This window comes from Molossus molossus, unplaced genomic scaffold (assembly GCF_014108415.1).
Source record: "Molossus molossus isolate mMolMol1 unplaced genomic scaffold, mMolMol1.p scaffold_m16_p_1, whole genome shotgun sequence".
NCBI lineage: Eukaryota > Metazoa > Chordata > Mammalia > Chiroptera > Molossidae > Molossus > Molossus molossus.
Genome location: NW_023425344.1, coordinates 102962479 through 102980561, shown reverse-complemented (window position 1 = coordinate 102980561; position 18083 = coordinate 102962479). Strand labels below are relative to the sequence as shown.

The 18083-nt window shown below is 35.2% G+C and overlaps 1 protein-coding gene across 1 annotated transcript in view; it reads left to right on the top strand.

The window, feature by feature from the left end:
* The window catches only part of GPR158 (G protein-coupled receptor 158), a 434634-nt gene that overhangs the window by 300996 nt on the left and 115555 nt on the right, over positions 1-18083 (top strand). Inside the window, exon 5 of the mRNA XM_036281655.1 lies at positions 11403-11471. Within this exon, the coding sequence (XP_036137548.1) occupies positions 11403-11471 (69 nt within the window). The remainder of the gene's footprint in view (positions 1-11402; positions 11472-18083) is intronic.

Below are 18083 nucleotides of genomic sequence, written 5' to 3'. Positions count from 1 at the left end.
GCAGCATGAAGTGACTGACAGAGACAATAAAAGCTACACACACTGAAAAGGAGGTTTGGGGTTTGGTTTTTGTTCACAAATAAGCAGACAGAGAAATGCGTTTCTGAAAGTAAATCAGCAGTTAGGCACAACATCACATGAGCCAACAATGCAGAAGGCAAACCCTGATGGCTCACTAGTGAGATAAATATAGGAAATAAGCTAAAAGACATGACTACATGAAACAGATGTAACAACAACAGACAGCAGATGAGAGTCACATATAAATAACAGAGGCAGCTGGAGTTCAACTGAACCCTAGACCTTCTCTTCTGCTTTGGCCTCTGCCTAAACCCATAGTCCCAACTGCCTTATTGATATTTCTGTTTGTGTCTCAGTACATCAGCATGTTTAAAACCAACTTTCTCTGCCAAACCTAATCCTCTTTCACTCTCTTTCCCCAGGAAATGCCACCACCATCTATCCGAGAATAGGTTAGAACCACACTTCTCTCTCCTCTCTCTCTACAGCCAATCCATCAAACATTCCTATCAAGTTTGCACCTTCAAATGGATTCACTTTTCTCCATCGGTACTGCTGCCATCCTGGTCCAAGACACCAATATCTCTTCCCTGGATTTTTATGGTGTACTCCTGCAGCTGAGTTCTTCTTCAATATCTCCTCTACCCTGCAGCCCAAGGCTTTTTCTAAATTTAGTTTTAACATTTTAAAACCTGTCTCTGTATTAAAAAAACACTGTGATAGCTTGTCGCTGCTTTAGGATAGAGACCAAAGTCTTGAACCACACTTATAAGAACCAGCGTGATTGGCATTGTCTTTCTTCACAACTTCAAAGCCAACTTCTTTCCCCTTCCTTTTGGCACTTCAGTCATACCCTTCTGTCATTTGACAAGACATGCACCCCAGGGACTTAATACCTGTCATTCCTCTATTTGTAGGCTCTCTTTCCTTTCTCCATCACCACCTCATCTACTCAGCATTTTTTTTTCATTCTAATCTTTCATATTTCAACTCATCCATCATTCTCAGTAGTGACTCTCCCAAGCTCTTGTTCCTAATGAGTTTCTTTTCTATGTCCTATTGCAGTTCTGAGTAGTTTTCCTGTAGAACAGGGTGCCTCACCCTTGACACTATTAACATTCTAGACCAGATAATTCTTTGTTATAGGGAGTCGTCCTATGCATTGTAAGTAGCATCCCTGAACTTGACCCACTAAACGCAAGTCATAACAATTTAAAATGTGTCCAGACATTCTCAAATATCCCCTGAGGAGCAAAGTTAATCCCGTTGAGAGTCACAGCTTTAGAGCAACTACCTACCTCAGTCTGTAATATGTCTTTCCTAAAAAACTGAACACTCCATAGAGCAGGAGGTATGTGTGTGTGCGTGTGTGGTGTTGAATGAAAGAATTAGGGGGAGTGGTGAACCACCAAACATTATGGGGAACAATGTCTCTAATGGGAAAAGGAAACAAACAAACAAAAACACACAGAGCATTATGGGGAATTTGATTCTAATTGGTTCTATTTGATTCTAATCTCCACAATTCATTCTTTCTTTTTGTCCAGAGGAAAATTGACAACTCGATCCATAATAGTATCCAATTTCAAATCAACATAATCTTGAGGTATAGTCTAATAGAGAACATTCGTCATGGGACATATGCTTCTGGCCCACTGCTGGAAACTCCAGCTCACTAAGCTTCTTAAAAAGGAGTCTAAACTTTCCTATATCTAAATAAACATTCTAAAAAATCATACACATTTTTCATGTAGCTGTGTGGCAACTTGGTGTTACTATTTGAGGGGAAACTATACCTAAAACATAGTTAATATTTAAGCTTGAAATGGAGATAGAGAACAAAGCCTTTCTTAGATGTAAAAGGACTGTGCTCTGCATTCCGTGAGGTGTTTTCTAGCAGCTCCAAGTGGCTGGTGAAGAAGGTAACCATGAGCACATTAATAATAAATGAGTAAGTCCAGAGGAGTCAATATACAGAGGGAGCAACACTTGATTCTCAATGAAAACATCAGAACGTCTTTCCAGAGATGAGCAATATTTGAAGAGCTTTGAAAGAGGAGTAGGAATTTTCTAGGTAAAAACAAAATCTGTAAAGTCTTGGCATTAAAAAGGGCATGATGCAACCAGCAAGTGGTTTATGGAGTGTTTGATATGAAGCTGGGAAGGTTGGCTGGGACTTGAACATGACGAGCTTTAAATGCTGAGGTAAGAAATTTGGACTTACATGTAACAAACCGTCACAAGAATTTAAGAAAGGAAAGGACATGGTTATATTTGTACCTTATAGAAATCTCTCTGGCTGAATGTGGAAGGTAACCTAGAATGTGTGGGACTGGAATTATAAAGACCATTTACGAATCTGTCATAATAGTTTCCAGGAGAAATCAAGAAAAATATGATTTAAGACAGAGATACTAGGGGTGGGAGAAAGGGTACAATTTCCAAAGATAATTGGGGAATAGAAATTACATGGTATTGGCTGTGAGATGAGAGAGAGGGGGAAGAGTATAACATGACTCTCAAGTTTCTAATTTAATTTTTTGTTCATATTGTGAAACCATTAGCAAAGAGAGAGGATTTTTAAGGGACAGGATTAAATGGACAAAGATGAATTTAGTTATGGACATACTGAGATTGTCATCCATGAACCTCTAGTAGCCAGGACTGGTGTGAAAAAGAGAGTTCAGAACTAGAAATAGATTTGATTTATAACAATGTGGTGGTAACCGATGCTAAGGGAATAAAAGAAATATCCCTGAGAGAGAGTATGAAGAAGAGAGGCAGATGCACCCAGTGTGAATCACCAAAGGACAGTAGAGACAAGAAAACCCTTGTTTCTTCATCTTTATCCAAAACTTGAATCACTTGAAGGATTTGTATTTTAAGATTTAGGAAGAGAAAGTAATCAAATTACTTTCCTGTCCACTTGGAATGATTTATTTATACTGCTGGTATCAGGAGAAGTAGTGTTGAAATGGCTTAAAATACATTTTCTCTATTTACAGGTCTCTGTGAGTCAGGAAGCCACAAACTCTCTGTAAATTTCGCTAGTCTTTGAGAATAGCCTTCACTATATATGCTTTCAGACCATAGGCATATGGTGAGAGACTTGCTTTCCCAAAGCAGTGATTGAAAATTAGGAGAGTTGGAATATAGTTTAGACAGTTTTTGAACTGATGTAGGTTTAATGGATTCATTTTTTTGGTGTTTGTTTGTTTGTTTTTTTTGTTTGTTTGTTTTTGTTTTTCATCCTCACCCAAGGACATTTTTCCATTTTTTGTTCATATAGAGTGGGAAGGAGAGAGAGAGAGACATCAACGTGAGAGAGACACATTGAGTGGTTGCCACCCACACAACCCAACCAGGGCCGGGGACAAAGTGCAACCGAGGTACGTGCCCTTAGTGGGAACTGAACCCGGGTCTCTTTGGACTGCAGGCCGACTCTCTAACCGCTGAGCCAAACCGGCCAGGGTGTATTAATTTTGTTTTAATATCTATTTTTATTCTCTTGGCAGCACACAGTGTTCAGGGGAAAATGACAGAAAATTTCCATCATTTTTATAGATATTATTTCAGAACTTTTAATATTTTATCTGGCATATGGCCCATTTGTGGCTGGACATGTTATTATGGTCATTTTAACTACATAAGTCAAAAACATTCTATTGAATTATTCAAAACTGAGATGCTAAAATCAAGGTCTAGACTATTTTTATTGAAATATATTAGGCATATACCATTGTGTACATTTAAGGTGTACAATATTTTAATTTTATATATTTATATATTATAATAAGTAGTGATATATTTCCATTGGAGTGATAATTATTATCACTTCCTTTTAGTGATTGGTATAATTAAATTCTAGTTTCTTCGCAAGTTTGATGATTATAATACAATATTGTCTATATTCTAGCCTATTTTCTTGTATATTTGATTATTATAAAAATGTGTCTGCCAAAAACCAGTTGTAACAACTAAGTCATGTCAACAGATTCAGACGTGAATTGCTTTGAATGTTCACCGGCAAATGGATGCACATTTTTTTCTGTGTTAACCATAAGACAAATCAGAGACTTGTATTGTAGTGATATTTTAAATTGGTACATAGATAGGGAAGATAATCCAACAAAATCTTCTGTCAGTTTTAATAATGGCATTTTGTTGCTTTACATGTAGTTATGGTGCCCTTTTGGAAAAAGGCATTTTCTGAGTCCAGAGAGAAGAGTGACTTACCAACCAAATGGTCATGAAAAATATTATTTCAAATTTGAACACAATTGAAATATATTAGCAAAAACTCACTCATATCAGAATTGAATTTAAGAACTCATTAAATGACAAAATAGCTCATCCCTAAGGAGAACCCGCAACCTTGGCGTATCTGAACCAAATGAGCCACCCAGCCAGGGCCCAGAGATTGAGTTTTGAATTCCTGTCTCCGTATCTTTGCCTCTAAGTAGCAGTTGTTTCCCTACAACCCTTTATAGTCCACCTTTGTTTTTTGCTTATCAAATACAATATTGCTATTTTAAATTTCTGAGCTGCTTGCTTTTCTCACAAATGGGGGGCATTTCTTATACCTCATTAAATCACCTGTTACTGAAATGCTCATTGTATGTTAGAGTTGAAACTTTTTTATGTTAAATTGTGGGATATAAAGTGAGGCAAATAAGTCCTAGAATGGTCAGACTATCTTCACGTATCAAAGCAGTAATGTCGCTTTGTTCTACACATTGTCTGGTCATTCCATACACCTCCAAACATGCTATAGAAGACAAACAATGTGTTGAAGACAAGTTTAACAGTACTAAGCAATTCTGTTTCTGTTCTCACATACTCTTTTTCCTGTTTAGGGAGACTAAGGAGGTGCTGATATTATCTAGCTAATGTTTGATGGGTTTTGTTGCCTATGAGTGAGCAGTAGTATTTCAGAGTAGTTACTTTACAGAGCACAGTTTTCAATAGACCATATTTAAAAAGAAGAAATTTTGAGATTAGACAATGTTCAAACTATAAAGAGCGGTTGCTTAGATCTTCTGTTACTTAATAAATCAGATGAAACCAAGCAATGATTGTGAAGTCTCTTAAATTTCTACAAGTTTATGTTACAAAGCACGTTTATGTTAAAAAGTGACTAGTGTTAGACTAAATGATATTTGTGTTTATCTCAAGTGATATTTGAAAAAGTATGCAAAGTATTTTACCCCTTTAATGTCAAATTTTAAAATAATTAATATTTTAATTATTATTCCATTAGGATTTTTTTTTCATGAGGAGGAATTTATTATTTCAGTGAACTTTTTATTTGAAAAAATATATCAATTAATAGCTTTTAATCAATAAGATAACTCTAAGCAAATGACAGATTTTGTTTCAGTGATTTCATGGCACTTTATTTAAGGATGTACAATAATTCTTCCCAAGGCAAGATCCTTTTCGTAATATCTTAGCATGTGCCGTTCCCTTCTATATGATATTTTTGACACTTAGAGAATTTATCTCCATTAAGTGAAATATGAGTTACTCTATTTATTAGTATTGAAAGAAAAAGGGGATTGAAAGTTTCAAGTAGATTACAAAAAAATAGCAGCTATTTTGCATCTTTTTGCAAAAAAGCCAAGAAAAAAATGAGGACAAATAAGGACATGATTATCCACACTTTAGAAATGCATTCTAGTCGCATCTTAGGAAAGGAAAGGGGCTAAGAGCCGGGGGAAAATCTGATTGGAAGTGCTTTGGTATTAAATTGTTCTGGACATAAGCACAAAAATGAGTTTGGTTGAGAAAGTTTCCCCCCAATTTTCCCTCTTATGTATCTAAGTTATTCTACATCTCTGCCACTGCAGTGAGAGTCAGCAACTTTGAACCTTAAAACCAGGCACTGAACTTTTGAAAGATGAGACACTAGGGAGAACACCGCTTTGTGTTCACATTATCTGAGACAAAGCAACTTATATAAATCCTGCAAAAGCAGCCATGAGAAGTTTCTGTCTAGCAATAAATTCTAAATCATATTAATAATGAATACTTGTTATTTCTAGTTTCACTAGCATAAAATATCATTAATTTTCTCTTTACTTAGTGTGCTGTACTGTTTTAGAGAATATGAAACTCTGTATGAGTCACTCTGGACTTTATTTTTGGATAAACCCATTTTTCCAAAAGATCTGAAATAGCTCTGCTACAAAATGACCATATTGTAAAAGAATGGGCTTTCTTGTAAAGTCTTCGAAATTAGAGAGAATTCCTAGTTAAGGCAATGTGACAATATCTTTTAATGTTTTATATAAAACTTTTAAGAATTTTAAAATTGACTGGTAAATTTTTTATAACATCTAAGCCAAATCCCTTACTTGTGGTTTATTTTTAATATTCTAGTAGTGCCACATGTTTTTGTTATTATCTATAACTTACAGTTCTGTCTCCTTTAGTTTGGGTAAGGGCACGACTGAGGGTCAGGTAGGATGTACAAAGGAAATCAAACTGACTTGGGAGTCACTCATTGGCTGAGTGAGCTCAGATAGCCTGTTGACCTCACATCCTCCATCTGTCTATCAAAGACTGATGCTGAACTGCCATTGACCGAGTGCCTGTCCTTTGCCAAGCAGCATTATTGTCCCTCTTTACAACAGTTCTACAAGGCGGACATTGTAACACCTATCTTATAATGAAGGCTCAAAGTCAGAAGGTTAAGCAACTTGCCCAAGGTCACACAGCTCATAAGTGACCAGTGCTGAGATTTTGAACCATCTGGATGTAAAGCCCCTGTGTTTTATTCCATGAATTTATAATTCTCTGAATTATTTATGTTTAGCATTGTTAATCTCTATCCTGACCATATTCCTTTACTTTCTGGACATTTTTTTATTGCTGAGAATTCTTCTGAAAACACTGATACAGGTTTTAACTAACCATATTTTGGGAAATTGTTTCTTGACAAAATTTTTAAAATCCAACTGGGTTTTTGATATAGCATAGATTTTCTTGAGACAAACTAATTGCATGTAGTCTGTCAAAGTGGAGGTGGTCTGTCCTCGTCTATTTATATCATTGTAAATAAAATTATTGAAAAAGACTATTCTCTGACCTCTCAATGTTAGGATTCTCTTCAAGGACCACCTTTACATCTTGCTTCCAATTTATTAATATGTAATTATTTAATCAGGTGTTTGTCAGTTTTTTTTTTTTTTGTAGTTTTTCTGTCCATAAGTTTCTCTATAGAAATAGAAGAGTTAAAAGAAAAAGTATAGCTCATAAGTCTGTTTTCCTGCTAGTGTGGCAAATTTTTTTTGTAAATAAAGACTTATAGAGTCTTAGTTAATCATCCAAACCCATGCTAGTTCATTCCTTTCAGAGTCTTATCTTACTCTGTTGCTTTCTTACATTTTCATTGTACATTCTGAGGTTCAGCTATATAAAAATATCTCCATTCTCAGAGGCTCCTTTTGTATTAGAAAGACATTTTAAATGTTACAAAGCTGAAGAAATTGACTACAATCCAAACTAGCTGCACTGTTTTAGCAAGATATACATTAATTTCCCTGGTGGTTAAAATGTTAAATAAATAAATGAAGTAGTCAATGTAGAATCAAGGAAATAATGACAAACCATTTTAATTATTTTTAAAAATTCAGACTTCAGCATTTTTTATCATTTTATTATTTCTGGTGACTTAGCTTCCTCTGAGTGCTTTAGTTCCAGGCAAATCTTCTTGTGACAACTGTGTTTCATATTATGCCTCTAATCCTTTGCATCCAAAGATTATAAAATTTAGAAATTGACTTTGACATAATTTGATAAAATTGGTATAATAAGATTAACCTGCCCTGGCCGGTTTGGCTCAATGGTTAGAGTGTTGGCCTGCAGACCAAAGAGTCTAATTCTGGTCAAGGGTCCTTACCTCAGTTTTGGTTCGTCCCCAGCCCTGGTTGAGGTCATGCGGGAGGTAACCAGAAAATGTGTCTCTCCCATGGATGTTTGTCTCTCTCTCTTCCTTCCACTCTATCTGAAGATGGATAGAAAAACATCCTTGGGTGAGGATTAAAAAATAATAAGAGTAACCCTTTTCTTTGGTCCACGGGTTTTGATATCTTGACTGTTATAAACCATAACAGTCATAAGTCAGTTCTGAAAGTTTAAGAAATAGGGAATGTGGTATGGAGGTGGAATCTGCTCACCTCTATTGTAGATTCTGGGATTATATTTGTTAGTCTTTACGGATTTCAAACTAGAGAGTTAGGCTGAAAGAAACTCCCTCGGTTTTCTATTCATCTTTAAGTATCATACATGTACATTTGATCATTCTATACATGCAGCTGATACTGAATAAAAACTTATTGAATAGATATTAGTTAGGAAGGGCTTTGCTTGGACTTCTTTGCATATTATGATAACTAATGCAGAATTTTCTAGTTCAGTTGACACATTTTAGATAATTTTTCTTTAATTTGTTTATTAAAATGTATATTATACAACATACGATATCATCTAAAAAGAAATTAAAATCTGTCCACAATATTTCTAAATCTGTTTTCTTCTCTAGAGAGAAAACATGGTTAGCAACTTGATATGTATCCTCCAGACCCATATCTGATATATATGTATCTATCTAGAGAAAATTTTTGGTGTTGATTTGTGGGTATGTGTTTTATGTAAATAGCATAATACTATATATTGTTGATTATCTTCAAGAAAGTTTTTCAAGAGTTTCCCAGTTAGCAACTCTGGCTAACCATTTCTATCTCAGGCAAACTGTGAAGGAGATGCCTCTTTTATTTTGCTCATTATCTCCCTCGTCCATCTTTATTTTTCAATCCCTCTTCTCTCTCATACACACTCAGTCCCTTCTCTCCCCTTCCTATCATACCACTTTAATTGTAAGAAACAGATTCCTGTTCTTCACTTTGAACTGAAGTCAGTGTATTACGTACATATTTGTCCTGGGCACCAAGTAAAAAATAAAAGGCCTTTTTCTAGTGAAAATAACTTCCAGTACCAATAAGAAAATAGGGAAGTGTTTCAGGAAGCATGAGGTTTTTTTTCTTTATCCCTAAGGTCTTACCTATTAGGTACCTACTCATTCTGTGAGGTAATGAAGCCTGCTCTGCCCAAGAATATTTTAAAAGGAAAAGTCCATATTTTTTTAAAAAGGTGTTTTTACTGATTTTTTTTTTTTTTAGAGAGAAAGGAAGGAAGAGAGAGGTAGAAACATCTCCATGAGAGAGAAACACCTATCAGCTGCCTCCTGCACACCCCCTACTGGGCATGTGCCCTGACCAGTAATAGAACTGGGACCTCTCAGTCCATGGGAGGGCTCAATCCACTGAGCCACACCAGCCAGTAAAAATCCACATTTTTAATAGGCCTTACATTTGATTATGGAACCACTTAGTGGAGTTTCAATTTATAATCTGGAATTATGAGCTCTTCTGCCCAGCCAGGAACAAGGCAATGAAGTATTAGAAGATTTCTCAACATTTCCAAGTGAAAAGGAAATGGGTTATTTGCTCCAAGAATACATAAAAGCATGCACCAGTTGTCATGTGGTTGTGATGGTTGGAACACAGCTGAAAACCTACTGACCCTAAACACAGAATTGCTGAGTTCCCTACCCCAGGGCTTTTGGCTCCTCTGGGGTCATTTTAGATCTTGGCATTAAAAATGTTTAACTGCTACCAACATATACCTTTGTGGTTTTAAATTTATCATTGTGGTGTTGTTTTCTACCTTGAATGATACATATACCTACTTATTAAGTATCTGGTATGATGCTAGCCACTTTGTATATCTCATATTTTATTAAACCTGTCAGATTTAATAAGGTAAAGATTAGGCAACTCATTTTACAGGTGAGGCTATTGGAGTTCAAGGTAGTCTAACTTGGAGTGGTTGTTTTATAACTCAAACTGAGATGACATTAACTCCAAAGTCTGTCATTTTCATTAAACCTTGCAGCTTCTTTTCATATCCCTTTTTCCCAAACAATATGGATTGTTTTACAAACAATCTCGTATAATATTTTGGACTTTCACTCTCAGTGTCATTTTCTTGGAAAGTTTAAAAAATAAACCATAGTTATTCATAATTAGATGTGAATTTAATTAGCCATCTTGGAATTTCTGCCAGCACAAAACCCTTTTTTAAGGCTTGCTGATAAAAATTATCTTTTCAGGAAAAGCATCTGCTCTCTAAAATAATGACCAAGTGAGAAGCCACTCAAACAGACAGAAATAATCAAGTCTGTTCACTGACTAACCTTGTTTTTCTATTCCCAAATTCTTAATGGCAGCCCTGAGTTCTTTTGAGGGGTTACATAAAGTATTTCCTATTTGTAGAACAATGTCCTACCAGAGTTTTAGAAGAGGAATTAGAATTTTCTTTCTCTGACTGTCCAGTTAGATATTTATTTTTAAGTAATAGACTCTTGTGGTTTGGCTTTTCAGCTTTTTGTTGCTGAAAACTAATTGCTACTACTTCAAATTATTTTCCTGTTAAGATATCATATTTGCACCAGGTGTGAATAGTATATACATTTTATGTTGCATTTAATAAAAACACAGGGAGTCTTAAATGACCTATTTTTATGTTTGTATTCTTAATCAATATATTTACCCTATATTGATATTTAAACTCATTGAAGCAAAATTTATTATAAGAAAATAAGATTAATTCTTTGGTTTATTTCATCTCATCCCACAGCTCTAAGTATTTTGTTTTGAGAAGATAATGCTATTTTGAGTCTAATAAAATATCTTAGAAACTTTAAGGAAATATTCAGGAAATTTATTTGAAAATCAATTTATTCTTTTGACTTTAGAGTTGAGAATAATTTAGGCATGTTACAAGGTGAGATTCCTGTTATTTAATGTGATTTCTATCATTCTATTATTCACATAGTGGAGCTCTGTTAGTGAGTTTGGGGACTAGATTTGATCACTGAGATGCCAAGACCTTGTTCACATGTTTGTTTTATGCACTGAAACCACTGTGTAGGTGTTTGTGAAATGGCTTAGGGATAGAATTTAATATGCATTTGTAGCTGTTTCAGAAATACAGGCAAGATCTTCTGTGTCTATGAATTGGTTAGATTGAAAGGGTTTTCTAGATAGTGTTCTCAGCTATGTAGATTGTTCAATAATTCAAATTTTAGAGAATAAAATCCCAGGAAGGCACTGACATTGTTATTAATTCTACTATCATCTCTCCAGTTAGTCTTTGTGTGTTTCAATTAGGTTCCCCTCTCTAAAATATTAGCCAGTTTTTATTTATTTTCCCTCAAAAAATGATTTTCTTCTGGTTAAGGCATTGTCATAGTAGCATAAATTCTTCCATGCCTAGAAATGTAAATTTAACAATGGCATTTTTATTTTGTTTTTTAGAGCATCAGGGCATCAGGCCTTATCCTGTTGGAAACGATCCTTTTTGGGTCTTTGCTTCTATACTTTCCCGTAAGTACATATTTGTATTCTAAAAGTATCCATTTATTTTATTTTGCTTATATATCTGTATCTATCTATATAACATAGATAGATAAACAAGGGCTTGACATATATTTAAACCCTGTCTCTTACGTCTTGGGTAACCTTAGATAAGTTAATTAGCATTTCTGAACTTTGTTTTCCTCTTATAAAATGGAGCTAATTATACTTGTCTTCCCAAATCTGTGAGGAGAGTTAAATGCTTAAGTGAACTATCATATGGAAGTCATACTTGGTATGTATGCTTCGTTATATACATAGAAATATTCCTTTCCTTCTTCTTCCCCCTCTACTTGAATCAGAACCATGAGACACACCAGCCAGTTAATGTTGAAAAATAACAAATGGTTATATAGAAAAATAAACATAATAAAATAAATGTATCACTATCTCAGCAAAGCTTTTCTTGGCCCCCAACCTGAGTCAAACACCTTATAACAACTTTTCATGGAATCTCACTCTTTCTTGATAACATTTATTTAGGTTTGTAATTATATATTCAAAAGTATAAATATTTGATCAATGTCCTTCACCTGCACAGACTCTAGTTCTTTGAGAGGAAAGGTCTATTTCCATGTTGTTCGCTATTGCATCTGAGCACTTAGCCCAGTGCCTGGCACTGTGACCAAAGCACAGTGGATATGCAGTGGATTTCTGACTGAGGTTATACTGGAGAAACTTAGAACTATACCCTAAACTAGGGGCTTTTTCCCTGTAGAAGTAGCCTCCAAAGAATCTGCTTGATTGTGAAAGATTAAGAATGGTGGTTCTTATTTATATTACTTATGTAATGCTTGCAGTTAGGCAATAAAAACACTTTTTTTGTGTTATTTTTAAAATATTTTTATTGATTCTTAGAGAAGGGAGAGGGAGAGAGAAATATCAATGTGAGAGCAAAACATCTATGGCTGCTTCCTGCACGGCCCCTACTAGGATCAAGCCCCAAACCCAGGGCATGGCCCTGACTAAGAATCAAACCAGCAGTCTTCTGATGCTCAGGATGATACCCAACCAACTGAGCCGCACTGGCCAGGGCCTTTTTAGTGTTATTTTGAGATATTAGTTAAAGTTTGGTTCATTTTTATTTATGATTTATATTTATTCAAATCAAGTGGTCATATTAATGAGCATGTGCCTAAAATCTGTACAAGAATTTTAAAGTCTCTTAAATGGAAGAAGTACTCTAGAAAAGAAGGACATTTATAAAAATAGTAAACGTTAGGCTGCTAAATATTCAAAGCTATTATTAGGGACCCATGCATTGACTGATATCCAGTTTCCAAATACATCTCCTATTCCTGTGCCTCTGATGATATCAGATACAGAGAAAAATAGAAACTTAAAAGGAATATGAAGACACCACTTATGCTTAATAATTGTAATATGCCTGGGAGGACAGAAACAGAAAAGAAGATTTACCAAATAAATGTTGTCAAAAAAAAACGTTAGTATACTTCATCCTGTTTAATTTATGTTTCACTGGCTTTATGTTTTATCTTTTACAACATAAATTATCTCTGTAACTGTTTGAGATATTAATGTGTAGTTCTCAAGTTCTTTCTGTATACCTTTGTTTCAAGTAAGTTAATGTTCATGCTTTGAAGACAGAAAGGACCAAATTATTTAATGAAATTTGGATGTAGGATAAGATACAGGGAAAGAAACGAGGTTAAAATAAACTATTGATTGAGTCTGGAAAGCAAAGTAATTTTATTTAGGTGAGAGAATGGGAGATGATATCTTGAAAATTGACCGGAGAGTCTGGCTTCACAGGGTGTGTATATGTGTATGAGTATATGCGTATGAGTGTATATGCATAAAACATTCTTGACAAGAAGAGTAACTTGGTTATTGGGCCAGGGCTCATTGGCTTCCTTAGATTTTGCAGAAATAAAGTTTATAATTTTTGGCTTGATATTTCGCTATAAGGAATATCTCTGTATTAAGTGATAAAGTTGATTAAGTAAACCTCATATAGCCAAAAGGTCTAATCAGATGATGGTGTAAATGTGACCTATACATTTCTAATTTGTATCTTACCTACTTCCTCTATTCCTGGTGTGTCCTATACCAAAATTGCTCATGAAGGCTTTACTGGGGGTTACTGTTTTTGAAAAAGTGTTCTTGAATAAGGTGGAATTATTTTTAGGGCTGGGTAACTCTATGGAAGGAGGTCTGTGGGGGTAGTCACTGTTCTCCTGAGTTGTTATGCAATGAACCTTTTCTTATTTTTAGGCTGCATATTGTTGTTCAGATTTGCAAGAATTAAGGTTATTTTTGCCTTTTCTAAGCAATCTTAGACTACAGATGATTTTATAACAATGCTTATATTGGAATGTCCAAATTAGAGATTATCATCATTGTGCAGATGAGGACAAACCAAAATCTGACTAAATTTAGCATTGTTATAATTGGATAGCACAGAGCTGAAGCATCTAAGACATTTTCTTACAGATTCAAAAAAGACTCATGATTTGAGGTCCATCCATTTGTGAACAAATGATTAATCTTTATAATCACTTAAAACTTTCATACAATTTATAAAAGAAAGAAAAAAGAACTTTAAAATCAACTAAAGTATATTTTTCTTGTTAATTTACACAAAAATGACATTTCATGGATTAGTAAAAAAAAAAAAAAAAAAAAAAAAAACCATAATACGGAGTCTAGAATTTTGTTTTTGACTTGACTAAACCAAAGGTTTCAGATAATAAGGTGGATTTTTCCCTTCTAACCTCGGTTATCTATTTGGTTGGCTGATGTGTCTTTCTGTAAAGGACACCAATATATGTGTAAATACAGTTAAGCACTTACAGTAAGTGTCCCAACTCTCACCTCTCAGTTCCTACAAAAAAGAACTGCAAACTATTAGAACTGGTGGGAACATCAGAGGCAATTTAGTCTTTTATTCAGTCTCTATTTGGCAATGAAAGAAGAGGGGCTGAGAGAAGTTTCAACTCATTCAACTTTTCACTAGGTAATGAGAAGCCAAGAATAGAATCTAGTCTCTTGACTCTTGGTCTAGCTCTCTTCACTCTATGACAATACTTCTGACAGATGGTATAGATGTGAGATTCAGATGACATTATACAGGGTAGTCAGGGAGGCCCATGTTCTTCACCTTGGTCAGTCACCCTTCCTCATAGTCTCCAAGGAGATAAAAGGCACAGAGGATAATACAAGAAACAACTTAAAATATCTTGAGGTTTGGCTCTAAGACCCAATATAAAACTCCTATAAGCTTGGCTAGACCATGTTGTTGAACCATATGAAGTGTCTGATAATTCAGCCATTTTACCTACAAAAATGGCAATATTATGTTTCAATCAAATAAATAACCCTGTCAGACCATATCAGGTTGGTTTCAGTGGCACAGGACCTAAGTCAGTTAAGAGACAATTTCTACAATCACCTCAAAATCTAAAGCTAAAGCTGAGACATTGTTTTTACTCCAATGTAGAACATACACATCATTCAGAAGCAGGGGGAAAACATGACCATGTTGCTCTCATGCATAGACCTTAAAGTGAAAGAAAATTAAAAGTGAGGAGGGAGAGTGAAACCATGAGAATAGAGCATCCAAATTTTTAATCCATCCTTACTATTGTTGATTATGGTGCTCAAATTAACCCAGTAGTAGAAAAACTTTTTATCCACTCATCTACTGATGGGCATTTGGGCTGTTTCCAGATCTTGGCTATTGTAAATAATGCTGCAATGAACATAGGGGTGCATATATCCTTTTAAATTAGTGTTTCAGCTTTGTTTGGATATATTCCCAGAAGCGGAATCGCAGGGTCATACACTGGTCTATTTTGTATTTTGTGAGTAAACTCCATACTGTTTTCCACAGTGGCTGCACCAATCTGTGTTTCCACCAATAGTACACAAGGGTTCCCTTTTCTCCACATTCTAGCCAACATTTGTTTTTCGTTGATTATTGATGATAGCCATTCTGACAGGTGTGAAGTGATGTCTCATTGTTAGTATATAACATACTAACTAAACAAACTAAAATGTTTTTGCACAATAAAGAAAGACATCAACAAAATGAAAAGACAACCCACTGACTGGGATAAAATATTTACTAATGATACATCTGATAAATGGTTAGTATCAAAAACTTATCCAGAACTTAAAAAACTCAACATAAAAAAAAAAAAAAAATTCCACAGCAAACAACCCCAACAATTTAATTGAAAAATGGGCAAAGGATCTGAGCAGACACTTCTCCAAAGCAGACCTATAGATGGCTAAGTTTTAATAAACTGAAAGAACCTTGAAGACTTGAGAATTGAATCTCTGGCTTTAGTTTATCATTGAAAAGAAACAGGGTTTTCATCTTTGCTAAAATAGACACCAATTGGACTATCTGCCTCTTAAAATATACTTTGTTCTTTTTTTGTGAAATATAATACATATTTATAAACTAGAACAAAATTGAAAAACAGAAAGAAAAATTAAAAGATCAACCAAAGGTGAAACATTCTTATCACCTAGAAAGAATCATTGTATACATTTGATCATTTATACATCTTTGTTTTTTTTATTGATTAATTTTTGTTACAGATGATTCTCCTTTTTTCCCCCACTGATTCCCCCCTCCCCCACCCCTCCCTGCCCCTTCCCCAGATTGTTGTCCATGTCCACTGTTCATGCATACATGCATATAAGTTCTGTGGTTCATCCCTCCCCCACCTCCCCACTCCTTAGGGGATTGTCAGTCTGTACCCCGCTTCCGCGTCTCTGGGACTACCCCATTCCTCAAACTGTTATGTTCATTATATTCCACAAATAAGTGAGATCATATGAAACTTGTCTTTCTCTGTTTGGCTTGTTTCACTTAGGATGATACTTTCCAGGTCCCTCCATGTTGTCTCAAAGGATAAGAGGTCTTTCTTTCTTACCGCTGCATAGTACTCCATTGTGTATATGTACCACAGCTTTTTGATCCATTCGTCTACTGATGGGCACTTGGGCTGTTTCCAGATCTTACCGATTGTAAATAGTGCTGCTACAAAGATGGGGGTACATATATTCTTTCTTATTGGTGTTTTATGCATCTTAGGGTATATTCCTAGAAGTGGGATCACTGGGTCAAATGGAAGATCAATTTTTAATTTTTTGATGTGACACCATATTGTTTTCCATAGTGGCTGCACCAGTCTGCGTTCCAACCAGCAGTGTACTAGAGTCCCCTTTTCTTCACAACCTCGCCAACACTTGTTGTTTGATGATTTGTTGATGGCGGCCATTCTGACAGGTGTGAGGTGATACCTCATTGTTGTTTTGATTTGCATCTCTCTGATGATTAGTGATGATGAGCATTTCTTCATATGTTTCTCAGCCATTTGGATGTCCTATTTGGAGAGGTGTCTATATAGTTCCTCTGCCCATTTTTTAATTGGATTCTTTGTCTTCCTTTTGTGGAGTTGTATGAGCACTCTATATGTATTGGAAATTAACCCCTTATCCGATATATCATTGGCAATTATGCTCTCCCATACAGTGGGTAGCCTTTCCAATTTGATGATTGTATCTTTCGCTGTGCAGAAGCTTTTGAGTTTGATGTAGTCCCATGTGTTCATTTTTTCCTTTGTTTCTATTGCCTTAGGTGATGTGTCAGTAAAACTTCTGCTGCGTATGATGTCTGAGATTTTGTTGCCCACAGTCTCCTCTAGGATTTTTATGGATTCATGAGTCACATTTAAGTCTTTTATCGATTTTGAGTTTATTTTGGTGTAGGGTGTAAGTTGATGGTCTAGTTTCATTTTTCTGCAAGTAGCTGTCCAATTTTCCCAGCACCATTTATTAAAGAGGCTGTCCTTACTCCACTGTATGCTCTTGCCACCTTTGTCAAATATTAATTGAGCAAATTGCCTTGAGTCCATTTCTGGGTTCTCTGTTCTGTTCCACTGGTCTATATACCTGTTCTTGTGCCAGTACCAGGCTGTTTTGATTATAGTGGCTTTGTAGTATAACCTGAAATCTGGTATTGTGAACCCTCCAACTTTGTTCTTCTTTTTCAAGATTGCTGTGGCTATTCGGGATCTTTTCTGGTTCCATATGAACTTTTGAAGTAATTGTTCTAATTCTGTGAAGTATGCCATTGGTATTTTGATGGGGATTGCGTTGAATCTATATATTGCTTTGGGTAATATGGACATTTTAATGATGTTAATTCTCCCAATCCATGAACAGGGTATGTGCTTCCACTTTTTTATATCTTGCTCTATTTCTTTTTTTCAAAGACCTGTAGTTTTCCGCGAATAGGTCCTTTATTTCTTTGGTTAAGTTTATTCTTAGGTATCTTAATTTTTTTTGCTGCAATGGTAAATGGGATTGTTTGCTTAGTTTCTCTTTCTGTAAGTTCATCATTGGTGTATAAAAATGCCATCAATTTCTTGATGTTAATTTTGTATCCTGCTACTTTGCCAAGTTCATTTATTAAGTCTAGTAAACTTTTGGTGGAGTCTTTGGGGTTTTCTATGTACAGTATCATGTCATCTGCAAATAATGGCAATTTCACTTCCTCCTTTCCAATTTGGATCTCTTTTATTTTTTCTTCCTGTCTGATTGCTG